This window comes from Xiphias gladius, chromosome 22, assembly GCF_016859285.1.
Source record: "Xiphias gladius isolate SHS-SW01 ecotype Sanya breed wild chromosome 22, ASM1685928v1, whole genome shotgun sequence".
Classification (NCBI taxonomy): Eukaryota; Metazoa; Chordata; class Actinopteri; order Istiophoriformes; family Xiphiidae; genus Xiphias; species Xiphias gladius.
Window position 1 is genome coordinate 29,914,348 of NC_053421.1, and position 26,950 is coordinate 29,941,297.

General features: G+C 48.1%; 3 protein-coding genes across 10 annotated transcripts in view; 2 read left to right on the forward strand and 1 right to left on the reverse strand.

The window, feature by feature from the left end:
* trim33l (tripartite motif containing 33, like) overlaps positions 1–4,792 on the forward strand; it is a 29,423-nt gene extending 24,631 nt beyond the window's left edge. The window contains exons 14-15 of the mRNA XM_040117653.1: positions 564–695; positions 1,677–4,792. Coding sequence (XP_039973587.1) covers positions 564–695; positions 1,677–2,018 — 474 coding nt within the window. The 3' untranslated portion in view covers positions 2,019–4,792. The remainder of the gene's footprint in view (positions 1–563; positions 696–1,676) is intronic.
* A 45-nt stretch (positions 4,793–4,837) lies between these two features.
* Positions 4,838–9,612, forward strand: zgc:171704 (uncharacterized protein LOC100124619 homolog). Its single transcript, XM_040117255.1, has 4 exons — positions 4,838–5,877; positions 7,031–7,084; positions 7,196–7,272; positions 8,123–9,612. The coding sequence occupies exons 1-4, from the start codon at positions 5,829–5,831 to the stop codon at positions 8,513–8,515; spliced, it is 573 nt and encodes a 190-aa protein (XP_039973189.1). The 5' UTR covers positions 4,838–5,828; the 3' UTR covers positions 8,516–9,612.
* A 42-nt stretch (positions 9,613–9,654) lies between these two features.
* plin6 (perilipin 6) lies at positions 9,655–26,950 on the reverse strand. 8 transcript variants are annotated; one of them, XM_040117246.1, is made up of 10 exons: positions 26,454–26,950; positions 23,651–23,762; positions 21,008–21,153; positions 19,396–19,435; positions 18,111–18,309; positions 17,806–17,888; positions 17,104–17,341; positions 15,936–16,117; positions 12,208–12,474; positions 9,655–11,313 (listed from the first exon to the last, which is right to left on the reverse strand). In XM_040117246.1, the coding sequence occupies exons 3-10, from the start codon at positions 21,010–21,012 to the stop codon at positions 10,924–10,926; spliced, it is 1,404 nt and encodes a 467-aa protein (XP_039973180.1). In that variant the 5' UTR covers positions 21,013–21,153; positions 23,651–23,762; positions 26,454–26,950; the 3' UTR covers positions 9,655–10,923. The 8 variants fall into 8 exon arrangements, with proteins under 8 accessions (XP_039973180.1, XP_039973181.1, XP_039973183.1 ...); XM_040117247.1 differs by having other exon boundaries at positions 23,651–23,786; XM_040117249.1 differs by having other exon boundaries at positions 23,651–23,791.

Sequence of the window (26,950 nt, forward strand, 5' to 3'; positions counted from 1 at the left end):
GTTTGTGATTCTCACCTCGAGGCCTGTCACAATTATTACGTGATCGTTAGAATCGTTTCCATTCGTCTGTATAAAAACTGGCAGAAATGTCTGGAGCTCTTCTAAGGTTGTCTACTTCCTCTGCAGTGGAGAGTTAGCGCCACCAGCTGTCAACATTAACATCGTGGATTTAGTTGCAAGCCAAACACCGGCCGTGGGCACATTTTGGTTTTAAGCCAAATGAAAAAGCGGAGCCTAATAACTCGGAGGACGCCATTTGTCGGATTTACAGCAAAAAGGTGGCGGTCGGAGGTACTAATACCACAAATCTAAAGAACCAGCAATTCTTTGTCTGTTTCAGAATTAGAAAATTAGACTTTGTGTGATTTTTATTTATATGTTCCAAGGTTCAATGCCAATCAATGGCTCCTCTTCTTCACAAGGTGTGTGAGTATTATTAAACTAAAAAGAACAGAAAAAGACAATGAAAGCGCTAATCGCATTTATTTGTAGGACAGTTTGGCGTCAACTGAAGTTCCCCGATCTTCACTGACGACGCGTTTCATGTGTCTTCTTGTTTTCAGACCGGTTGTGTTTGGTCTCATCTGATGTCGATATCGGAGCGTCTGACTCTCCGTCGCTCTCCTCCTTATCAAACAGCCGCGGAGCTCATCTCTGACATCTGGAGTCTATTCAAGGAGACTCCCTCCTCACAGGTACACAGACCTGGAAATGAACTGGTGATACACAATGTGTGGATTTCTCTTCCTGAAACCTCTTGATACTGTGTTCGAGTAAGGCCCCAGGACCACTAGCTGCAGCTGTAAGTCAATGTCGTAAGAGTCTGTGTTTTACTCCACAGAGCAGGATTCGACAGGTCACCGTTACTGTGTCGTTTAGCTCCGTTTGGTCCTCTGCTCAACTGAAACTCGACACTCTACCTGTTCTACCTTCTGTTTTGACAGAGTCTGATTGTTCAGTGAGGAAACGGTTTCTCGTGTCTGACGTTTCACATGTCAAACAGACTTTTCTTAGCCAAAAGCTCTACCGGACTCTGGCTGTATTTAGTCAGCTGTTTTACACAGAACAGACTCCTCCGGTTCCAGGATGCTGTGTTGAACAATGACACAGGGCTGCACCTGAGGTCATTATCAAGTTGTGTCAGACAGGAAACCTTCTGGTCCAGTTTGCTTCGGTGTAACTCGGCCTCCTGTGATGAGTTCTAGTTCTAGATTTTGAGAATGAAGAAAAAAAGTTAATGAGGGATGTGGAGGATCTGAAGGTTGTTTTTTGATTGTTTTTTTGATCGAACCTGCAGCTTAATTCCAAAATGTTCCCTTTTTCACTCTCCTTATATTTTACAAAACAGAACTCCATTCACATTTCAAGCTCTTTAGAAATTAAACTCCATTACAGATCATGTATGAGTCTGGGAATACATGAGTTTCCAGTCAAAGTCTGTAAAGAAACGATTGAGCTAAACCTTGTGTCAAGGGGAATCTTCTTGTGTCCCTGAGCAGGACAAGACCGGGTAGGAATACGTACCGATTACTGTTGTTTGATCAATCAGCTACTTGCTTACTTCTACGATGTCAGTCTTTAGTTTTAGTTGCAAAAATGAAACAGTAACTGTTAATTGGTAAGTGATGATTGGTTGTCTGACCTGTCACTCATCCTTTATTCTCTTGTTTTTCCAGGACCAGCAGGTTCTGAACAAACTGCAGCAGAGTTTTCAGACCCAGTTGATGGAAACCTTCAGTTTGGAGCTCCGTCCTTCACTTCTGACTCCGACAAACACAGAGAGCGGAGAGAAGCCTACGGATTTACACCAGCGCCATCCGGACGAGTCCAAACTGAAAGAGATGAGAGAGAGGCTGAGAGCGTTTCTGGATCTGAGGGGACCTTCGGGAGCCAGAAGGACAAAGAAGGACAGGATGGCGGCGGCGGCGGAGGATGAAAACCCTCCACATCCTCCCTCCTCCGCCTGCTTCAGAGTCGCATGTTTGACATCAGAAACATCAGAGGAAGTCGACGTGTGACCTCCGAACGACCGCCAAGTGTTTCTGTCGTGACCCGCGAATTCTGGAAGCTGAAGTTCAGCAGTGTTGAAACTGTTTCCTCTTCCTCCTGTGGAGTTTCGGTCATTTCGGTCTGAGAGTTGATGGATTGATTATTGACTTGATCGGTTTGTCTGTTTTTTACATCAGATATAAAATGTTATTGTTAGAGTTGGGTTCTGATCCATTTCCCGTTCCATTTTGGAGCAAACCACCCGGATTCATTAAGATCCGACGCTTGCTGGTCTCTAACCGGCCTTTATCTCTCCTGGTTATTTTTCGCGTTGAAAACCGTCAGGTGACGTCAGCAGCTCCTCCAGTTGAAACGACGACGGCGGGAGATTAAATCAGCTGCAGCTGATCAACGTTAATGTGAAGCTTCAGTTCTGCCGTTCTGAGTGAAGGTCACTCTGAGGAACGATCAGCTGATCTCAGCTCGTTAAACACAGGAGAGTCCACCTTCAGCCTTTTAGGCTTCAGATCCGAAGCTCGTTTCCCTCAGAGTTCTGGACCAGGAGCTCCAGTATCTGGATCAGGGAGTTCCTGAAAAATCAGGCGTAGAACTCAGATTTCTTCGCTGTGTCTCAACAATCAATATCAATCAATAATCAATATTTCAAAACTTCTGCTGCTCAGCTCGTGTTCAGGTTACAGCTACAGGTCGTCAACGTTAATTAGGCTTCATTAATGTTTCAGTCTGGAAGATTCCAGTCCTGGTGAATTTGGCGCCACCTGTAGTTTCTGGTGGTGAACGCAGATGTGGTCTAAAACTACACACCGCGTTTCCTGGGACTACTTCACAATAAAAGTCTACCGGGGTTTCACCAGTGAAATGCCTTTAACGTGAAGCTGCGGCGGCAGGAAATGTTGGGTCCACATCAGCAGTAACCTAACGCAGCCTTTTTTCTGGGAACGTCTCCGCAGACGCCCGGTTCATAAAACTGCAGATATGTAAATATCGTGATACTTTCATCGTCACCACAGTGTCGCCTCATCCAGCGAAGGAAGGAGACTAACAGACTTTTGTTACCTGAAAATCTTCCAGACTGACACTTGACAGTCAACATGGCTCCAGCAGCTGATCACAGATCTACACTGAATCTGTGAAGTTATTTAGAACTTCCCCGTTTTTCTTACAAATGTTTAAATTCTAACTTCATCTGATTTGACATTGGAATCAGATCCATAAAATGCTGGAGCCACAACGCTACTGCTCGTGCGGGTCTGTGGGGGAAGTTCTCAGAAGACAGACCAGATGAGACATCCTCGTGCAGGACCACGCGCACGCGGCCACACCGAAGTATCTCCAGATGTTTCAGTACCTCAGGGTTTGGACCGTGGCTGTGCCAGGTGTTCCCGTGGTGGAATGTAACCGAGTACATTTACTCAAGTACACGGTTAAGGTCCTTAGACCTGAGTTGAGCGTTTTCCTTTCATTCCTTGTTGCGCTTCTACCTCGTTACATTTCAGAGGGAAGTATTTTTAACTCTCCGCTCCGGTACAGATCTCCACCGCCTTTGGTTACTGAACGAATTAAGATTGTTACAGATGCAACACATTAGAAAACACGATGCCCAATTATCGACTAAACTGCCCAACACTTTATGCAAGTAAAGCTGAGACGATCGGCTGATTCGTCAGGAAAAACGACAACAGCTGCTCGAATGTGCCGATTCGAAGCTTTTCCCTTCGAGTCCTTTTAACGACGATAGGAACGAAGTTATTGGTTGAGAGCAAAAACCAAAACCGGAGCGTCTGAACGAGTCGCGTGCAGGTCTGAGTAACCGTCTCCTCGCTTCGGAGGCCTTAACCTGGAGCCGGAGTACTTTGCCTCGGGTCAAGTACCCGCTTGGGGAGTGAAACGCGCGTCCGCCGATCAAGTAACCGGCGTCGACGATAATCCAGTCCTGCCATTTAAGGTGGTTAATACGTCAGTCGCGTGAAGGAGATCCTCGGGTTGAGTTGGCGACGTTATCGTTTGTGCCGAGTCCCACGAGGTGTCAAACCTCTTTTGGGACTTTGGGGACTCGGTAGTTAAACACTGGGAGGGTCCGTTCAGCATAAACCACGGCTTTGACTTCTGGTACTTTAACTGTGTTCGGGCATCCACGGATCTTTGGGATTTGCTCACGTTGGTTAAACTGTGTCTGTCTGCAATTTTTTATTTTATCAAAAACCGTCTGAAAAATGTGAAATACGTGTTATTGTCCCAGACCTCTGACCTCAAATAAACGAGTTCTTTTTCACTCGGTCCATCCATTCGTCGTTTTCTGTTGCTCAGCCATGATATCGCAGCTGAATCGATCAATCGATCAACAGAAGAATAGATGGCAACCGTTTTGATAATCGGTCGTTTTTCGAGCGAACAATGGTGGAAAAACGAGAGGAACTAGTGTGTTTCAGTTTTTCACCTTGAACAAAAACCGAAATGATCGAACCTGTCAAGTCTCAAGGCGAGTTATTAAGTTCTGACCGATCACGTGAGAGAAGCAGCTCAGAGAATGAGGACAGGATCGTTTTTTCCTTCATCCGTTAACGACTCGGTCAATAAAATGTCAAAGCTACGAGGTGTCCGTCAGTTTCCCAGGGACGGGAGGTCTCGTCTTATCGGACCCGGAGGGCGACGGATGGAACCAGGTCGATGCCCCCTTCACTTTGCGCTCGACGGAGTCCTCGGCTGCGTTTCGTGGATCTCTTTTGCTCTAGCGGCCGGTTTGAAACCCGTGTCGTGGGACTAAATGTTGCCGTATTTGTTACCGGCGGGAGGGAGGACGTGTGTGTCGGAGCGTCGATAGGAGGACGGGAGCCCGGGACCCGCTCCTCACACCAAACTGAAATAAAGTCATCGGGCGTTTGTACGGAGAAGCGTCGATTCAGTGGAAGTAACTTAAAGATAAAAAACCCATAAAACAACATTCAGCAGGTGAGTTTCCGGCTGATTTTTAAAGGACAGTCTGTCCACCGGCCCGGGGACATCGGTGGAAAAGGCCTCGTCTCCGATACTTCGATAAGCTCGGCGCTGAGAGCAGCGGGGTGTTTGAGGACCTGAAAGGGATTTTGGTTGAGGAGGGGGACTGGGCCTGAGCCAATAAAAGGACCTTAAATTCCGTTCTGAGCTCCGGGGGGGCCGCTAGACTGAGACCGGGACCGTCCCTCTCCTCCTCCTGCAGCAGAGGTCCGGATCGGCTGCACACATGCGCCTACACTAGTGGTCAAAGGTTTGAGGACGCCCCCGTTTTTCCAGCTTTTATCGACATTTCAGCTCAAAGGTGATAAACTGCCCGAGGTGTTTAAAAAAAACAAAAAACCCCGAGAAATCCTGTAAACATCACAGAAAAACCCCGAAGTCAAAACTTCACTTTAAGTTTAGTTCAACAACCAGATTCAATGGCTCAATGTTTCTAAAGTCTCCAATTGTTTTTTTGTTTTATGCTTTAATTTCAGAAACAGACACTGAACCGGTCGATTTAAATAAAAGTTGGAAAAATGGAGGATTTACACGTTGGTCTTTCTATAGTTGTGAGGACACTCTGATATAATGCGTCCCCTCTCCCCTTGGACCAAGTACACACACACACACACACACACTCTCTATCTGTGATCTCAGTCCTGCATCAACACTGTTGACTCAACATCAACCAATCAGACCGAGGGGCGTGGCTGACAGCGCAGAGACCCCACCCACACAGCGCACATAAAGACCAGCACCTGAACCGGGGCCTTCAGACCCTGCAGAACCTTAAGGCGCAGCGGAGGCAGAGCCTGCGTTCAGTGCTGGTGGTGGCGGCGGGGATGGAGGCCAACATCCTGCTGCTGGGAGCTCGCGATGTGGGAAAGTCTGGTGGGGAAACACGATATTGGACTTTTACACTGCTTTTTATCGAGCGTTCTGAGTTGGAGAACAGGGACCTCTTCAAGTGCAGAGGTCCCTGTTCTACAGCTTCTACTTGTGATATTAAGAAAAAGCCTTTTCTCCGTTACAGTCATTTGACAGATGTAAACACCAGTTACAGGTGTTTTTAATGCAAACTATGTCTGGTGCCTTAGTTCTGATTAAACTAGCAGCTGCGACTTTAGGATGGGTTTGTAGTAACATCAGTGATAATCAAGGTAAAAATGTAAAACTGGCTGCGGTTCGTACTCTGCCTCATGAGATCTTTCTCTACCTCAGTAAAGCGTCCGGATACCTCCTCGGATCCCTGAACGCCAGCGGGGTTTAAGTGGTTTTCAGCTTGTTACTGGTTTACGTCACTGAGGGCTCGGAGCTTCGGCTCAGTCGTGTGGTTTTCGTTTGAACGCATTCTTCTTTTATTTTGTTGTAATTGCTCAGTTGGAGAGTTCACATCTGGTTTTGAGATTCTTTCCAGTTGTGGGTTGTATTTAAGTTTTCACTGAACATTCGGTTTAGACATTTCCTACAGGTGGAGGATGGACTAGTGGTTTCAGTTTAGACCTCATTCGTTTTCATTCAGTTTCAGTTTTTGACAGACCTTCGTCAGCTGTAATTGATCAGTCTTTTTAGATTGGGTTTTTGAGTAGAAATGCCGATAAAAGAGTCTATGGTTCCAGATGAGAACATTTGCTGGTTTCTTTAGTCTCTCTGACAGTGGTTCCCAACATGGGGTTCCCGGCCTCTCAAGGACACCAGAGAAAAACCTGAGGAGCCATCAGATGATTTACGGGATGAGAAAGACCAAGATAGAAAACTCATGTTTTACTTTTTTGTCTTTTTCTTTTTGAATACTAAATACGGCCTCTTGACCTAAGCAGGCCTCTAAAGACGCTTGAAAATCTGGTCTACACCGGGACCACGTCCTGCGTTGAGGGTCACGGTTTCACATCACGGTGACCTGAACGGACTATCAGTGATTATTCGCTCTGAAATCACTTGAACAAACGTTCTCCTTCAGCGTTAATTCATCCGTTTTCCTGTGGACACCTGAACCTGCGTCGAGTCCGTGTTGTGGATTAACGCTCCGTTTCTCTCCCCGCAGCTCTGACTGTCCGATTTCTGACCAGAAGATTCATCGGAGAGTACGGAGACATCGGTGAGAGAAAAAACGTCCACGTGAACGGCTCTGTGATTGGTCAGAAATGTCTATTGAGACCGGTGGATGTAGTCAGCTGGACTTGAGAATCCTCCGACCTTGTTTTTTCAGAGTCAGTGTACAGCCGAGTCGACAGGATCGACGGGCAGGAGATCTGCTTCAACATCTGGGACTCTCAGTTCACACAGGTAGGAAACGCACCCGTCTTTAACACGCAGGAGGAACACACGCAGTGACCTAAGCACAACGCAGGGGGGCGGCGTCACCTGCACCACGCGGCGAAGGTGTCGCCAGACGTAATCAGACCGCTGCTGCTCATCCCTGTGATCTCAGAGTCTCAGAAACTGTTTTTATTCTGAGCCCGAAGGTTCATTCTCGCCCTTTCGGCCACGTCTCATGGCCTTCATCAGCAGATAGCGTTTGCTCGGTTGTCACGGAGACGGCTTAGTTGCTCTGTGAAATTTGGGTCAGGTGATAACAGCAACAACCACCTGCTATCACCTGAGTACGGTTCCACATCAATATACATTCATGTGACAACGCCTGATCCATCGCCACGACAACCGAGCAAAACTCCATCCACCGATGAAGCAGACAAGATGCAGCTGAAAGCTCCAGAAAACCAAGTAAAAGGCCTTTTTTATACGTTTTTTTAAAAATGTGAATTTTTTTTTTTTTCCCAGTTGAAGTCCCCAAAGTTTTTAAAGATGCCATTTTTAAAAAAAATTTTCTTTGTTCTTCCTCCAAATGTCACCTGTGACGTCTGAAGCTTCAGAGTCAATGGATTTTTTTTTTTTTTAAAGAAAACACTTTTGTCAGTTTAAAAGTTGCCAAATGCTTCAGAGACACGGTGTAGATCGCTCCCGCCCGACAGAAACCGGATCGCACTGCAGTTTCCCTCCCCCACGACGCCAACCGGCCGAGCCTCCGTGGACTCGGTTCATCGGTTCCTGCAGCCAAAGGTTGTGGAGCTGAGGTTTTTGTGACGCTTAGATTTTATTAGAAAATCTTTGTTTTGTCAGAAACAACAGCACAGAGGACAACGTCATTGCCGGACGTCCTGATGTGCTGAGGATGATCCTGGTCTACAGTATCTGCGACCGCGGCAGCTTCGACGTGGTCCGGCAGCAGCTGCAGCAGATCCGTCGCAGCAGGAAGCCGTCGTCCGTCCCCGTCCTCATCGTGGGGAACAAGCGGGACCTGCAGCGTCACCGCAGCGTCTCCAGCGAGGAGGGACGGTTGCTCGCTCTGTCGCAGCGCTGCGGCTTCTTCGAGGTGTCGGCGGCTGAGACGTATCACGGCGTCCTGGTGGTGTTTCACCGGCTGGTCGATCTCGTCAGAGAGACTCGGGCGCTGAGGAAGACCAACGCCGGCGTCCGAGGGATCGTCAGGAGCGTGTCGGCCGTGTTCGGAAAGAAACGAGCCGAGTAGGGGGGGAGGTTTAGCTCTCTGAAGAGGTTCTAACGTGCGAAGGTCGGTCTCACTGCCTCTGAAGCGAGCAGATACCGGAGCATCCGTCGCTTCTTGAGAAAGGTCAAAGGTCAGGCACGAGACGGGCCGAGAGGAGGGTTCTTCATCTGAAAGCGTCGACGGTAAAGTTGGTGACAGAAAAGTCGTACAAGCGTGTTAGAGCGACAAGAGGCGGTTGCCGATCGGAAAGAGAGATTTTTAACCGAGCGAACGGCGCGGCAACGTCTCGACGACCATCGGAGGGACTGAGGTGAACCTTTGTTCAGGCGCTCATGTTCCCCTCAGGAGGAACTGTAGTAACTCATGATCCTCATCTAGCGCCATCATCAGGTCAACGCTGACTTTGTCCGGTAGTTTGATTTATAACCTGGTAAACCACGATGGACCAGTTCTCACTTAATCTCAGGATCCGTTCCTGCTCCCCAGAGGAAGAACCCCAACTCTTTCATGCTGTAATGAACACTGCAGCCTCTGGGGGGCACTCACAGGAGCATCGCTGGAGGCGTTTACTGTGAAATGTGTTTTCAAACAGCAAACTAATCAAAAGTGATCTAATTAATAATTCAGGAGCTGTTCTGTAGACACAGGTTATCAGCAGCAGGCCAATTAAATAACACAATACAGTTGTGATTATTATTAATAATATTTCCCCGTAATGTCATTACTATGTGGTCGGAGCTGTAATCAGTCAAAAATCATTGGCTGGTGCAGGTAAATCACCTGCCCTAGAGGCACAGTCCAGCCCTGAATGAGGTTTAAATGCAGACTGGGGCCTTTTTCAATTTGTTGGTTCTGTGTGAAAACATCTGTAGATTTCAGTGCTGGAACAGAGACGGGCTGAATTAAATTAATGTCACAACAACGTCACAACAGACGCGAAGCTCCGCCCGGAGAAATGTTCAGTGACGACGCTGCTGTTGAGTTTGGCTGCAGATCTGTGGTCAAATAAAAAGCGACATATCTTTATACATGGTGATGGGTGGAAACAAAGAACAGACTGAGTGAAGCAGATTCATGTGAAGTCGAGTCTTTTCTAATAAAACCCAATGTACTCAAGAGAATCTGAGTCCGTTTTCAATCCTGACACAAACACAGTGAGGTGAAGCTGCAGAGTCCAACAAGCTTTATTAGAACATCAGACTGGTCGGAAAGCTGCACAATATTTGAATGTTTTTCCTGCTTGATTTCGTTTTTCTATCCGTAAGATGAATAAACGAGGTTAAACTAAAATCCCAAAGGGAGAAAAACGAATAATTTAAGTAACTACTAACATTTTTAAACATTCAAAGCTCATGTTGACTCATCACGCAGTCGTCCTAAAACTCAAAGGTCCAGTCCTTGCTACCAAAACCTTCGACGTGTCTGTGAAATACAACAGCAGCAGCAGCAGCGTGTTCATCACTGTAAACATCGCCGTTAACACCTTCGGTGGCTCTGAGGAGCAAAACGACATTTCAGAAAACAAATACATTCAGCTCAAAGGTTTGCTCTTCACCAAAAGAATCGGACTTCCAGAGCTTTCAGTCACGCGTCATGGACTCACCACCGGATGGAATTTCTATAACGAATGAATGATCTCCTGATAAAGGCCATGGGAAGTGGCTGAAAGCTCTGGAAAAGCAAGTACCGCTTTGACCCAAACATAACAGGATGTTTTTTCCCTGGAAATGAGGATAGAAAATGTCGGTCTCGTCTTATGTTGGAGAACAGGATCATTTACCTGTTCTCAACTTCAGTTCGTCTTTATAAGTGGAGAGACAGAGCATCGGTGTAACGCGGCCTAGCGAGTGTTTCGGGTCTGTTTATAGCGAGTCCCTCAGTGTTTGACTAGTCCAGGTCAACCTGCAGGGGTTTCTGTTTTAAACAGATTCATGACGAGTGAAAAGGAGTTCGCAGCGTCTCCCAACGTCTTCATCTCAGAAACGAACCGGGGGAAAAAATTCATCCTCTACTCAAACTGCATCTTATGATGGGAATATTTTGTCAAAAGGGCTGATGTGTTTTCTGAGATGTGATTTTTCCTCGAGGCTGCTCTTTTAAAGTCAGTGTTATGGGAATTTGACGTCATATATTCAACACTGTATATTATTGACTCACATGTAAAATAGGTGCAATGTGAAGTACAATGAATTAAATACGTAGCTGGACTCTGAATGAAACCAAATGTACGTACTGGAGACAATTTTTAAGGGGAAATTCAGTGATTTAAACTAATTTCACGACGGCTCTGTCGGTTAAAGCGAACGCACAAACCGACACCAGCTCAGGCAGAAACGGCTGATCATCGGGGGCGGAGACGGCAGGCTGGGATTGGTCGGGGGTCGGGACCGGCGGTAGCGACGAGGGGTTGACGAGGGCGGGGTCAAACCTCAGTCGGCTGTCGCCGTGGCATTGGCGACGTCGTCGAGGGAGTTGGGGCTCAGGTACTCGAAGGCCTTCTGGCTCTGAGAGACGAACTGTCTGAGCGGCGAGAGGAGCATCTCGGTGGCCGACGGCCGCCGGAGGACGCTGCCGTTGGAAGGGACGAGCGGGCCGCCGACTTCCTGGGCCGGGGGCTCCTTCGGGCTGGAGCGCTGGCCGCCGGGGGGGTCCCCAGAGCCCCGGGCGGCGCGGGAGTAGAGACTCCGGCGGCGGCGAGAACGGCCATCCATCGCCTTCAGGAAGAGGCTGTTAGCCGAGCCGCGACCAGACGAGCTGTCGGAAGTAAAGTCCTCCCGGTTCAGAAAGTCCTCCACCTCCTGGTCAGACGGCTGCTGCAGCTGACAAACACGAAATACATGGTTCATACTTAGATTCATCCATCAATATGTTCAGCTGCTACATAGTCTAAGGTACCGAAATGTGTTTGCCCCACGTAGCCAACTCTCCCCCTCTGGATGTTATTTCCAGAAACTCAGACGGCTGCAGCAGCAAATGGGACACGAAAAGTTTCACATTTTAATTCACGTTTAGTGTTTCATTATCCAGAGGTTACAATCAGACATTTTCAGTTGACTCCTGACAGCAGACGCACGGACGGAGACATTTTGATAGAGTAATGATTTTAGTTCAAAACCTGTGAAATCATGTTCTGTAGGTCAATCGGTTCCTTTTCACCAAAAACAGCAACACGTGATAAAGCTGGCTATGCCGAGTTCCCAATTTCCATATCGATTAGTCTACCAGTCATTTTTCTGATAAATAATTTTGAAAAATGCTCAAATCTGTCTTTTGTCTGACTGTCGGTCCAAAACCCAGAGAGATTCAGTTGAATTTAATTTAATAATAAGACACAGAGCGGAGAAGAAGAGGATTCACAGACACGTTCCACCGTTCGTTTAAAAAAAAAAGAAAAAAGAAGATCTGTGTCGCATATAAAAGAAAAACAAAAGAATCTAAATTTCTTTCTCAGGTGCATTTTCCAGACAAAGTCTAGAAACCATCACTCAGCATCCTGTCCCTGAAGGATCCAGATTATTATTAGTTTTTATCTTGTGTGTCCAAATAAATCGCTGAAGTCACCCTCTGTCAAAAGATAAAAAAAATATCAAGGTACCTAAATACCTATTAAAGTACTTAATTAACTCTAATTACCCATTAGAGTTGCCCGATAAGTCTTTCAGGCAGATCTCAGGTGTGTTTCAGCTGACCCCGCCCCTGCCCTCCGGGCTCACCATGTTGTAGAGCGGTGTGCCGTTGATCACCAGCTGCAGGAGGAGCTTGGACAGTTCCCGCAGGTCTCCGAGCAGGTTTTGGAGCCGGACCGGCAGCTCTCTGAGCTGACGGAGTGGACTCAGCTCTGCCAACACGGCGGCCCGGCTCCTGATCCCGCTCAGGGTCTGCTCTCTGAGACCCTCTGCTCGGTACAGCAGGGCCACCAGGAGGGTCTGCAGGTACTGCAGCAGCTCCCCAACCATCTCCAGGACCGTGCCCAGACCCACCTGTAGGGACATACACCGGGTCAAGTGTTAACAGGGCCGGGGGTAGGATTTCTGAGGCCTCACGTAAAATCTGACCCACCTGGAATCAAAATACCACCACATCACCCCCCCTACCGCCACCATGAGATTCAGTAACAACCGACCCCCCCGAAAAGACACAACTTCATTTAAAGTCCCAGTCCAGCAAAGAGGCACATCGACGTCAGCCGACCCCTCACGGACAGCACCTGGGAAGACCGACTCGTCTAACTGACTAACCAAGCCACCTGTTAAGGAGCTTTGGACCACATGAGTCCTCAGCAGACGGCGTTTAGTCACCTGTCATGGGAGTGCCACCAGAGCCGGATTATTAAACCCGGCGGAAACAGAGCCGGCTCATGACCAGCTTCGTGATACCAGTTATACCAGTCTCAAAAAAGGAGGTAACCCCAAGAGATCAAGACTCTGCTGTTGTATTAAAGTACCTGCCGTCACCACGGTAGCCACCGTGGACGGGTGTGATCTTCAGTCCGACCTACGTCTGTACGCCGTTCAACACCAGCAGTAAACCTTCCGTAGCTCTGACGGACAACAGAGCAGAAACGCTGGACCCGAACCAAAGCTCAGAGCCGGCAGCAGAGAGAGACGCGAGAGGACAGAAGCGGCACTGAGCCGGTCTCATCGCGCCCCCTGGTACCAGCTGACCCCCGTTCTCACATGGTAAATGGACGGCTCTTCTCTCGTCTTATCGACCACTCGAGGGGCTTCACAGTACTGACGCATCCACCCATTCACACACACATTCACACAGCTCCCTTTTCCACACATACTGCGCTTTCCACACGCACACAGGCTCACACCCTGATCATACATCAGGGGCAATTTGGGGCTCAGTATCTTGTCCAAGGACACTTCCACATGCGGACTGGAGGAGCCGGGGATCGAACCACTGACCTTCCGGTTAGTGGACGACCGGCTCTACCTCCCGACATACAGACTCCAACACTAAACTCTGAATTAAACCTCCAAGCAACGTCCCGTCACCGCCCGTGGTCCAACACTCGGGACATCGGGAAGACCCTCAACAAGGTGCGGACGACCAATCAGCTGCTTCTGGGCTGTTTCCTGCTTCGCTGGGCGACGTAACGGAACCGACTCTCCGCGGCTTCAATATCCTCTTTAACAAGCTGCTACCGTCCCACCTGCAAAAATATCAAAACCTAATAAAGTGACATAAACGCAGCTGCTGGCTCCAAACGGAAATGGGGACGAGCCTCAGCCTCAGTGAGATCTGAGCAGGGACCAGACTCAGCGGACGGTCTCTTATCTCTGCATCAGTTCAGACGCTCCGTGCGGCACGTAGGCAGAGAGGTTCAGGTCCATTACAGCTGCCCGCAGAGGAAAGGGATCCATTTATCTTTGATGGAGCTCAGTTTCCTGTCTGCCGGCTCTCTGCTCTCGCTGCTGCTGGGTTCAAGCTCACCAGGAAAACACTCATCTGTGTCAGTCCTAAGGAAACGAGAAGCATCTTTAATGGATGTAGATGTAAAATGATAGAAACTGATCGGGTTTATTGTGAAGCTGCTGTTTGCTGAAGTTCAGTGTGTTTCTGTATCTCATCCTTTTCTCAGATTTTTCTCTCATCACGTCGGAAAAGCCTTAAACCAAACGTACAATTGAAGATTTCACCTCCGTTTTTGTGAGGTGTCGTAAATGCTGGTGTGAACAGGTCTGAGGCTGCAACTAATGAGTATTTTCACCGTGGATTGATTAGTCATTTGTCTACGAAAAGTCAGCTTTTCTCTGATAGATTTTTCTCTGATTCCCCGCGTTCCGGGCTGTTGGTCGGACAGAAGAAACAATCTGGGAATTTGAAATGACTGTTTTTCACTGTTTTCTGAGGTTTTATAGACTAAACAATTAACCGGAATAATAATCTGCAGTTTAATCCATAATGAGAACCACTCTTTCCCAAAAAAAGACTAAAGCAACAACGTTATGAACGTGCGAACGCGTCTGTAGGATTTTCTGGGACGTCCTCGACTTCAGGACGTCTGCGTGAACCTGCTTCGGTTTGTTTCACAGCCTGTTTGTTATTTCGCAGTTGCATAATCAGGGTGCGATCAGTCGGACTGTATCTGATCAGAGCGACTTCGTGTGTGTCCGAGATGTGCAGGCTGAAGAAACGCTCGTGTGTCTGGTCACGTAGCCGCCACACACACACACACACACACCCCTAAACAATCACACGCTAACACACAGACACACGTGCTTCTGTCTTTGTGAGGACCCTCATGGACATAATGCATTCCCTAACCTAAACCTGATTCTAACCTGAACCCTGAAACCAGGTCTGAACCCTCAAGCGGCCCTCTGAAGGTGTGAGGACCAGACAAAATGTCCTAATTTTCCCAAAATGTCCCCACTGCGTAAGGTCTACCCTTCTGCTGGTCCTCACAAGGATAGAATTACAAGTCCAGACACACACCCGCACACCTCTGGGAGCAGCTGCTTCACGTCTCCTCATCTGTGTGTTTGTTTTGGACGAGGTGTTTCTGCCGCACACCAGATTTTTATCATCGTTCCAATGACTGAAATGTTGTCAAAGGCCCCGATTGTTTCAGAAACAGATGCCGCCTCAAACTGAAGATGATAAAATCTCAGAGCAGCCGAGGGACTGAGGACGGAGACGCGAGTCCTGAGGGGTCAAAGGTCGACGCTACTAAAAACACCAAGCGCCGGTCCGTAAAATGTTCCTGCTCTCCACAGGACGAACCCTGTAGATTTTAATGACTCCCCGATCTTTCCTCTTGCGCCACCCTCAGGACAAACTAGACACCTTTGGTCATTCATGGGAATTTAACTGCTGGACTGTGTCAATGGCGTCTCACGGACAGACGAGCTGAACCGAAGAACCGGCTACACCTCGTCTCAGGATTTTGTGCTGCCTGTCTTTCCTGTGCTCAAAGTCTCTGCCTCTGCACCAGCACGCGGATTATTCCTGTGAACTGACGGTAAACGCGTCGGATGCGCCGCATAGAGCGAAAATATCGAAGAACCACCTCCGTGGTGGATATTAACCACTCACTGACGACGACTCACTACAGTGACGAAGCAGGATCCTGTGTTTTCCTGCCTCAGATTTCACCTCACACGACATGATCTGTCTCTTTGTCTCTCCATTCTCTTCGTCTTCAGTCACGGCCCCTCGGGATTTCACCCCGTGTTGCGTGTTAAAGGCCCTGAACACCAACCGGCACCTCGAGCCAGGTGGAGCTGCGCCTGGAATTACAGTATCTCACCAAACTCACCAAGGTGGGGATTGTCTCGTCGCTACAGGTGCAACACAACTGAAAGGAATCTGCAGCCCGGACGCGGCCACGCCTCTGACGAGGGGTCAAATCAGCGAAGATGCTGCGAGCGAAAACACCTGTGCGGGTGGACCGTGGGCGTGCAGGGGACAGACCTCCCCGTGGTCTCACCTCGTCAGCTGCGTCTCCCAGCGTCCCGGCGGCTTTCTGCAGCTGCTGTCTGACCTTCGTCACACGGTGATAAAGCTGCAGGCTGAGGGTCAGCAGGAGACTGCGGACCCTGGTCCACAGACTGGGCTCATCGTCCTCATCTTCATCCTCGTACTCCCGCACCCTCGTCTCCCACTCCCGACCTGGCGAACACAAGGGGACGTGCAGAGAATTATTCCTCGGCACTTTTTCCAGCAGTCGGGTCACAGGGGCAGTTTGTAAGAATCTGAACGTGGAGCAGCAGAACCACCTCGACATGTCAGACAAGATCAGATCGCAGGCGCGCACACGCACACACGCGCGAACACACACGCGCACACACGCACAAGCACACACTAACACGCACACACGCAAACATGCACACACACACACACGTTCACACACGCACAAGCACACACACGCACACACACGCACACGCAGCCTTGCGTTGCGCGTCTTTGCACGCGCTGCCCGCACGTTTACCGTGACATATACGTATGTTCTTTGTTCCCCTTGTGTTTTGTACGCAGTCTTGTTTTGTCTTTTTCAGGAGAGTTCAGTCTCTTTGCCCGTTTTAGAACGCGTTACCCGAGACATGTACACATACGTGTTGTTCTCTCACCCGTGTACTGTATGTGCAGTCTTGTTTTTGATCTCTCTTTTTTCAGGGGTGAGGTTCAGGTTTTTATATCAATATCTGCAGTCAGCAGATGAATTTTCTGATACTCGTTATGAAACGAGGCCAATGCGCAGCGGGGTCAGGGTCTGTCAGAAAGAATGAGGCTTGTTTGGATTCGGTCACACTCCTCTGACAACACATCTACAATGTCTCTGTGTCCGCCCGAGAAAGGAAAACTTACAGACTGATAAACTACTAAGGCCAAACTTTTCTTGTCTTTTTCCTTCTTTTTAAATAAAAGGCAGATTTGAATGATTCCTGACAGTCGGGGTGATGCAGCCTCACCCCCAGCACCCCCGACATCCTGCACCCATCTTTACAACCGGAGTCCTGTCACTTTAATCAATGTTTCTGCAGGAAAATAGACCAGAAGCGGTGACAACATTTCACAGATCTCAAACTAGATTTAATCTGTGTCTGGAGGACACCGAAGGCCTTCGCCGCAGTTACCCAGAAGGCCCCTGTACTCACGCAGCATGGGTGGGAGGGGCAGGTAGTAGGCAGCGGCGTCCTCCAGACGACTCAGCACGTCGTCCAGTCCTGACGTGGCAGCTCGGCCCACCTGAGAGTCCTGCAGCAGCTGCACCGCCATCCAAACTGCATCGGCCAGACGCTCCAGCTGATCCAGAGCTCCGTCCAAACCGTCCACCGCCCACAGCTGCATGTCGTCCAAGGTCAGGAAGAGGGCGTCCCTCAGGTGATCCACCAACTGAGGAGGGAGAGACAACGGCAAAGGGAATACGCATCAGGTTAGGATCAGTTACAGATCCAGGATGTTTCTACCGAGTCCACTTCCCTGTTGCTGATCGGCGGGAACAGTGACGTGTGGCTTGGTCCGAACCTTTTTGTGTCCCGTTTACAGAGCCAGGGCTGTGTGGGAACACTGGGTGTTTTTCAGCGCACACACAGAACGGACAGCTAGCGGACCGTGAGGAGATCTTCACTGAATCTGAAATTGTGGATCCGAATCGCTGACTCTACCTTTGAGGTGTCAAATGTCTTGTTTTGTCCAAAACCAAAGAGATTCGGTTACTGTGACATAAGATGCAGGAAAACTGCTATTAAACTATTTAAAAAAACCTTTACAGTTAGTTCCTGTTCAGATTTGCCGTTTATTAATGTTCAGTCGACCTGATGTGTAACAGAACAGCGTGAGGTGAGAGCAGAACAAACCTCGTCTGTTGACTGGTACAGGACGGGGAAGTTCTTCTCCAGACGGTCGAGACCAACCAGAGCAAAACTGTTGGCAACTTCAACTGGGGAGAAAGAAAACGGGGGGTGGGGGGTAAATACATCAGGACTTTCTATGATTCACTCTGGATGAAAACAAACATCAGCAACACCCCACCAACACCCCCCCCCCACTAGTAGTAGCGTAACTAGTGGCAGTGGCAGTAGCAGCAGTATCAGTAGCAGTAATAGCAGTAGCAGTAGCGGTAGTAGCAGCAGTATTAGCAGTAGTACTTATTTCCTCGTACTCTGTGGCTCCAGCCTCTGAAGGAGGGGCGTGGCTCTTCTCATGGCCACGTGGGAGACGCTGCGAACTCCAACCTCAGCCATTCCTCCCATCAGCCCCAGCAGAGGGTAACGACCTTTGACCCCCGAGTACGCTGAAGTCACCGACTGCAACGCCGAGCGAACCAGAGGCAGGCGGGAAACTCTGAGCACGGCGCTGGTCTGAAATTATACGGAGGGAGAGAGGCAGGACTGAGGAGGAGCCAGGCAGTGGTCACCTGGGATTTACAGGGTTTCTGCATGACTGCGATAAATAAGAGACAGTAACATCTGGTTATTTTCTCTCACACTCCCGGTTTTATCTACAGCCCTCATCTGGATCCCTATTAAAGACGCTGTGTCACTGCACAGTTTTGTGTCATATAGATGTAGAGCGGTCAGGTTCAGTGTCAGTGTATAACACAGTGTGTGTAACAGTGAGCGTCAGCACAGAAATGTGAATATGCCTGGGGCCGGGCTGAATTGTTGGGATTTCATTTTTCAACGATTTGTGCTTTTTCTGACCGTCATTGTGCTGCAGCTGCATTTTGTACATCGGCACTGATACCGACTTCGTACAGGACGAATACCAGAGGTCCCGGTTTCCAGATTTTAAGGCGGTAGGTGTAAAATGACGCTACGAACCACACAGTCCACCTCTTTTTCTCAACTTTTTTTTTGTTTTTTCAAAGACAGCATGTTTGGCCGAGCGTAAATGGTAAAGACACCAGGCTGCAGCTCGTGCCTCTTAAAAAAGTCGACAGCAAAGAGTCTCATTTTGTAGTTTCACCATCTCACTCACAAATTTAACATTAATTAGCTACGGCCCCTTGGTGGCGACAGTTAACGGTGATGGTCTCCGAGTTAGTCACACACCCTATTACAGCTTGTTGAGACGTTCATAATGCGATTTCAAACGCCGATTTTAAAACCGCACTCAGCCCCGGTCTGAACCCACTGAGGACAGTTTGTCCAGAGAGCAGGACAGATCCGTGCCGCCCTTCTTTAAGAGCCACATTTTATCAGAAATGTTTATGTGCTGAGGCAAAAAATGAACATTGGCTGCTGTATTATCACATCAGTTAGTTTAGACTCTCATATCTCAGGGTGGTTATCGATAATGTGAAGTGATCGGGATGGAAGAAGGTGTCGGTTTCAATCTTCAGACAACCCGGGGATCAATCCAGGGAGGGACGGGACCTGTAGAAGGGCTAGGAGGAGTCCGGTGTCCGTTTGTGTTGGGGTTTTTCTCCCCTGGTCTGAGCTCACCTCATGATTCTGACGATGTGACATTTCTCCTTCGCCAAATCTGAGGAGAAACGAACAGGAGAGAGGTCAGTGAGCAGCCTCACCAACGGCATGAGGCAGTCAGCTGCTGCTCCTCCACAAAGCCGACGCCTGTTCAGCCGCAACCAGCGTGAAAATCCGCTTTTCCCTGCGTGGAGCGACGAGGACGCCGTTTTCTAATCCCACCACCTCAACACAACCCGCTCATCGGTGTTTAAAATGAGAGCAGACAGACCCAGCGTGAAGAGACTGTTTGGTTTTATGGCATTTAAACAGGTGTGTCTGAGGGTTTGACTTTTGACTTTAGCTCTACGAAGAGGCAGAAAACACCTCGAATTAATGAAAAGTTTTCCCCTGCAAGTTAAGCTTCCGCATTCAAATGATTCATCAAGGCGAACACTGATATTTTGCCGTTTTTTCGGGGCTCGTTGATAAGATACACAGTTAGGTCCATAAGTATTTGGACGGTGACATCATCTTCACAACTGTGCCTCTGTACACCGCCACAACTGATTTTGAAACAAAATCATTTTCAGAGGCTCAAAACTAATTGGACAATTGACGATTGATCGCTTTCATTGACAGGTGTGGCCTGTTCCCTGTTAATAATAAAATCTGTTTCCAGCTTCTCAGATGTGAGAAGCTGGAACCTACTACTGCCCCCCCCCCCAGCAAATCATCAATAATGAAACTAATCATTTGTTGCAGCGCTAAAATATACACTGTAAAACATGGCTGAAGACAGAAGCTCTCAGACTGAGAACCGGGGCCAGTGACGGACGGGAGCTCAGCACAGGATTCACTTCCTCTGCGACTGTTTGATCGGTTGAAAGGTCTCAGCTGCAACGAACGTCGAACCCTGTCGCGCTCCTGCAGCCAGGAGGGAGCGAGTGTCCGAGGGACAGGCCCAGACTCTCCCTCCAAATAACCAAAAGCTACATTTAGGAGAAATTCGTCTTTTTGTGGGCGAAGTCCGATGGTCAGCTCTAACTGTTGATTTTTATATGCTGGGGTTGTTTTTTCCAGGATTTTTTAAACGATCTGAGACGCTGTTAAATCTTTCTTTTAGAAATCGCTTAGGACTTTTCGTCACTAATTCCTCTTGGACCAGAGGTTTTTCACGGCAGTGAGACTGTTTCTGTGAAAAATAAAGTCCTTTATAATCCGAAAATGACCTTCTGAATTCAGCAATTATTAATTTGGTCTAAAACTTTGAGCGAATAGTGAAAAATGTCCGTCCATATACAGTTTGCTTTGATAGAAAACAGAAAAACAAATATTCACATTTGGAGCCAGAGAGGAATTAACTGATCAATCACTAGGTCTATAATCTGTAATCAGAAAACATTGTCAAAATGCCAAAGGTCTTGTTTTGTTCATCAAACTCGTCCAAAACTGACAGATTTTCCTGTTTATTGTGATAAAACACAGAAAAACAGAGCATCCTGCACATGTGGAACCAGACTAAAGCTTGAACGAGGGAAAAAAAAAAAAAATCTTTACTTACTATGAATTTTGTTGTCAGATCTTCTGTCTACGGTCTAATTAATAATCAGCTATTTGTTTCAGCTCTTAGGATCGTCTGAGGTCTTACCCCATCAGAGAGGCTGAAGTGTGGATGACGACGACGAAGACCACGACTCTGACTGTATGACCTGCTGGGGCACAGTGTGGACGGGTTTTTGAGGGCGAGGGCTGCGACCTGATTGGACGGAGCCGCGTGTGACGTCACGGCTGATGCTGAAGGAACAGAAGCGCTTTTTACTTTTAACACGAAAACTGACTCGGTCGTCTGTTTGTTTCTCTGAGTGACCGATCGATTATCTGCCACTGAATGAGGTGATTTAGGAGGAAAAAAGCTGAGGAGCTCACACCCTCCAATAAATAACCACAGTATATTATACACACACACGTGACTCACTGATATAACTGTCTTTTAAGAATCAGGCAAAATGCATCAGAGACTGTGGACTGGCCTCACACCCAGAGACAACCTCTGCTGGGCTCTGCTGACGAGGGAGGTGGTGTTTGCAGTCCACATCAGGTTCTGGTTTTTAGCCTCCTCTCATTGATATAAAGAACAGAAACACCTGTGTGTGTGTGTGTGTGTGTGTGTGTGTGACGCAGCTCGGTTCAACAGCTCCACGAACTGCAGCCTCCAAACTGATCGCGCAGGGGACTTCACACAAACTGAAGATCAGAACCTCCACGATGGAGGATTTACCACAGGACGGCTGGATCAGACTGACTTAGATCTGACCGGTGTTCCTAATAAACTGACAACTGAGTGTATAACTACAACCCAAAGTGAAGTTTTACATCGCTGAGTTTTATGTTCTAGTCCTGATAACCGGTTCCATTTTGGATCCGGCCTCCAGTCGGTAGAATGGCTGGATTCGCTAAACTCTGCAGTCACCGCATCGCTCGTCAAATCTCCCGTCTCCCTCCGACACGGTAGACGTGCTTTTACCGCTACCGGAGCTTCAGCCGCGGTAACTACAGCGACCTGCGCTCAGTCCTGAGTCTGAGCCGCAGCTGTCGATTAATCGAGTGATCGGCGGATTAATCGATAATCAAAACGATCGTCAGTGTCAGCCTAAATGTATTAAAATCTGAATGAAATGATTGTATTGATGACCCACTTGACTTTGATTTTGTGCGAGTACTAACTGCAGGCTGCAGAAGCCTGGAGTCACCCTACAGTTCGCTGCGGTGTCGATGCAAATCTTGCGTTCTTTGTCTTTTCTCTGATTTACGTTGTGAAAACAATCTCCACCGAGACATTTCTACAGAAAAGGGACGTTCTGCTCGGGGTTGACCTTTACCGGCTCGTCCGAGGGATTCATTCAGAGCATCTGGTGTGGGAAACTTATCCGGGGTTTTACACACACTCATCCCATCACGTGGTATGGTCAAGAGGGCGAAGGACCGGCGGCCGAAGCCGCTGGACGACAGACCTACAGGCCTCGGGAGCCGCGCTCCAACACTCTGCTGTTGAACTTCTGTTTAAACCAGGGTGGCAACTAACCATTACCTTCATTATTGGATGTTGATTAATCGATTAATCAGTTTGTTTATAACATGTCAGCAAATAGTGCAAATGCCCCTTTCAAGTTCCATGACCCAGGGGGACGTCTTCACATGTCTTGATTTGTCCAACAAACTGTCCCAAACCCAAAGAGATTCGGTTGCTATGAGACACATCTTCACCTCTGAGAAGCTGGAACCAGTGAATTTTTGGCATTTTTCTTTTCAAAAATGGCTAAAATGATTATTTGATTATCACAAGACCTCATTTCCTGTCAATCAGCTGATCGACTACTCGACTAATGGTTGCAGCTGTGGTCTCGACACACGCCAGAGCAGCCTCACAGCTCTGCAGCTCATTTAGAAGATGGACCTTCTCCTCTCGCCGTACATTCGTGTGTTCAATTGTCCTTTTCTCTGGATTACGACGAGGCCAGTCGTGCGCCGTGAGGTACAGATGTACAGATTTGCGCACGCCTCACTTCCTCTGACATCACCAGCCTGGAGGACGGAGGCCACCGAGTCCTGTCATGAAGGGATCAGTGTCTGAGTCTCTCTGGGCAACATTCATGTGACTGAAAGGATCATTACAGAACAAGTTCAGCCTCTGAGGCTTCATTCAGACCCTGAGGCGCTAATTTACCATTGAACTATGAGTCTGGTGGGTCCTTACTGGTTTCTTCGCTCTGACTAACGGACTGACAAACAAGCACCGTGTGCGTATCAAGGCCTGACGTGTCTGAATCCTAATTCCTTCTGGCCCTGAAGCAGAGAGAGTCAGACTCGTTGCTCGCCTTGAATCCATGACACTAAAATCTACAAAATCAAGCCAGAAATCCTGGTGCAGTTGTGGACTGGGACCTAAATTTCCACAGTCCCATACAGACAATTACTGAACCAGCCAACTACCACCTTAAAGACACAGCAAGAATGAAAGGACTTCTGTCTAAACAAGATACAGAAAAACTTGTTCATGCCTTCACTTTCAGCAGGATGACTACTGTACCGGCGTCTTCACAGGTCTTCATCACCCAGACCGCCACAGCCCGTCCAGAACGCTGCTGCCAGAGTCCTCACCGACACCAAGTGGATCACGTCACGCCGGTCCTTAAACCACTGCACTGGCTCCCAGTGTCACAGGGCAGATTTTAAAATCCTGGTACTTGTCTACAAAGCGCTAGACTTGGGCCTAAATATGTCTCCGACTTACTTGTACGTTACGCAGCATCCGGACCCTCAGGTCATCTGGGACGGGTCTACTCGGGGTTCCCGGTGTCAGAACCAAACAAGATGAAGCAGCACTTAGTTTCTGTGCTCCCCACCTGTGGAACAAGCTTCCTGAACACCTGATCTGTGCAGAAACAGTCAGCTCAGGGTGTAGAACATTAAAGATTGCAGTAAATTACATATCTAACCTCCTTTTAATCTTTAAATATTTGCTTGTTTCTGCTTTTGTTTCTGTTTTTATTGTCTTTTAAATGCAATTTGAACGTCGTCTTAATGTCCTTTTGAATGTCTTTAATTAGTCTAGGCCTGTAAAGCACTGAATTGCATTGTGTCTGAATGATGCTATATAAATAAAGTTTTCTTGACTTCAGACGTCCTCTTCAGAGATGGAGAACCTGTCAGAAGGACGACCGTCTCAGCAGGACTCGGTCAGTCAGGCCTGTATGCTTGAGGCTGGACAGAAGCCCGAAGCCAGAAGCCGGAAGCCAGAAACCTGTTTGGAGTTTGCTTGGAGACAAAAACTGAACCCTCTGGAAAGGACTCCAAGTGCTATGTCTGGTGAACACCAGGTGCTGCTCATCACCTGGTTGATAGCATCCCTACAGAGGTTCTCAGGGGCAGGGACAGTGACACTGGTCAGACCCGAGGGAAGGATGAACGCAGCCAGACAGAGAGAGGCCCCTTGACGAAAAGCTGATCCAGAGTACAGGATACCCGATACCGGGGCGACATTGACCTGAAGCAAGGAGCAAGGAGCAAGACAACACTGGGGTGGGTTCAGGACCCGTCTCTGACTGCCCCCGAGTGGCCCAGCCAAAGTCCAGACTTAAACCCCACAGAGCATCTGCGGAGAGACCTGAAGATGGCAGTTCAGTCGCTTCCCGTCCAATCTGAGGGAGCCTGACAGGATCTGCCAGGAAGAATGAGAAACTTTCCGACTCACGATGCAAAGCTTGTAGAGACTAAACCAAGAAGACTGGAGGCTGTAACTGCTGCCAAAGGGGCTTCGACAAGGAGCTGAATGAAGGGTCTGAGGAATTCTATAAATGAGAGATTTAAGTTTTCCATTTTTAATGCATTTGCAAAAATTTCTAAAAACCTGTTTTCACCTGGTCGTTATGGGTCACTGAGTGTAGATCAATGGAGAAAATGACAAGTTCATCCATTTCAAATGAAATCGATAACATAATAAAGGTCTCTAACACCGGAAGCCTCTGGATCTAAAAAGCCTTTCATAGGACAACGTGCGACACCACTCTAGGAATGACGGCAGCGCATAATCCCTCCTGTGTGCGGACTCGATCTCAGCTCCCAAATTACACAAGAGCTCCAGATGTTTCCCGAGTCCGTCGGCAGCCGGCAGCAAGCGGAGGCGGAGGACCCGGTTTCCAACAAAGATGAGGGATTTCACTTGTCAGAGCTGGTTGGATGAACTGAACCGGACAGGAAATGCGTCAAGCGAATCAGCCAGTCAACGGAGAGACAATCAGCAACCCAGCGAGCGACTGAGCATCTCCGGTTTCAGATTCTAAAACGTGATAATTCACTGCTTTTCTGCGGGTTGTTGGTCGGACACAACGAGACATCAGAGTTCTCTGACATTTTATAGATCAAACAATTCACCGAAAAGATAATCTGCTTGATTGACGGATAATGAAAATAACTATTAGCCGCTGCCTTGATTTAATACTGATAGAGGCAGGTTCATATTAAACAGTGGGCGTCCTCTTCAGTCTTTTAGTTCAAGAAACATTGATTTTGTCTGTAAATGTCCTAAATGCTCATTTTTTATCTTTAATTTTAAATGAACTCAATTTAAACTATTTCACACACACATGAAATATCCAGAATGTTTTTAAAATTGTTGTTCTTCCTTACTTGAACTACATTTTGTAACTGATTTCTATTGCACACAGCCTGGATTAAAGACGTCCTACTGTGTGTGGGCAGATGAGGTGGACGTCCACGAAATGTTCCTTTTTTCCTGTCGTTTCTGCCTTTACTGGCCTTCCTGTGTCTTTCGGTTTCAGAAACATCCTGCTTTTCGCCGTTCTGTGTGAAATATTGGCAGGTTACAGGCGAAGAATCCTGCTGTTGAGTTTAGTTGCCGGGTAACGTTGGGATAATCAGGATACTTGGGGCAAAAAACCCAGATGACGCTCATTTTATCAGGTGTTCCCTAAAAAACGATGCACGTTTTTTCTGAAACACCTTTGAAACTGTAACGCACTGAATATTTCCCAGGTGACCCACGAGAAAACCTGAAATGGAAGTTTCATTCATTTCATTTCACCTGTGGAATCAGTGACTCGTGCTGCAGCAGTGGAAGGTAACTGAGTACGTTTACTTCAGTACAGATCTGAGTACTTGTATTTTACTGGAGTACTTTTAATTTCACTCTTACTCTCTACTTGGGCTCGGCCACATTTCAGAGGGAGAGGTTGAACTTTTTACTCTATTACATTTCTCGGAAAACTTAAGTCACATCACAGATTCAGATTTTTGCAAAAAGCAGTAAAATGCTGCTTTTTCATTAACACGTCACCAAGAATAATGAAGGAGCAGTTACCGAGTACTTTTACTTTAAATACTCTACATTTCCCCGAGTATTCCCAAACGGTTGCAATGTACCACTTCTATAATGTGGCGTCAGTACTTGTGCTGGGGTAAAGTATCCGAGCACGCTGCCCTGATCACCTGGGTCAGAGCAGCCTTCAGGCCTCCTCACGGTTTCAACACCTGAGACCAACGACTGACTGAGCAGCGTCGAGTCCACACGAACTCACCTGTCGCTGTCGCTCCGGCGCGCGCACACGCCATCCTCCTCCTCGTGTCTCCGGTGAAGGAGCTGGACCACCTGAAAATACCAGTGCCGGCCAGCAGGCCGAATCCCTGACGTCACTCCAGGTGAGCGTGTGCGCACTTTCGGGGCGGGGCAATGATCAGTTTCCACTCTGATCAATAGAGGATGGTGATATTGATACTTAATTACAGTTAACGGGGATATTTAACACGAACGTCTGAGTGATTTTCAAATTGGAGCCACTGGTTTTTCCGCGGCTTTTGACCACATCTCAGAGTCTTCATCAGAGGACTGCGTTTGAGCCAACTGAGCAAAATCTAGGCCCTGAAACGAGAGTTAAGATCGCGTTTACTGTTTGCAGGGTCAACGGCGGGATGGGACCAGACTGAAGGTGGGAGCTGGAGCGACGAGCTGCCGAAAGGATCCAAGGCGAGGACGCCGTCGTGCGGACCTGTCGGAGGCCTCGGGGCAAACGTCCCC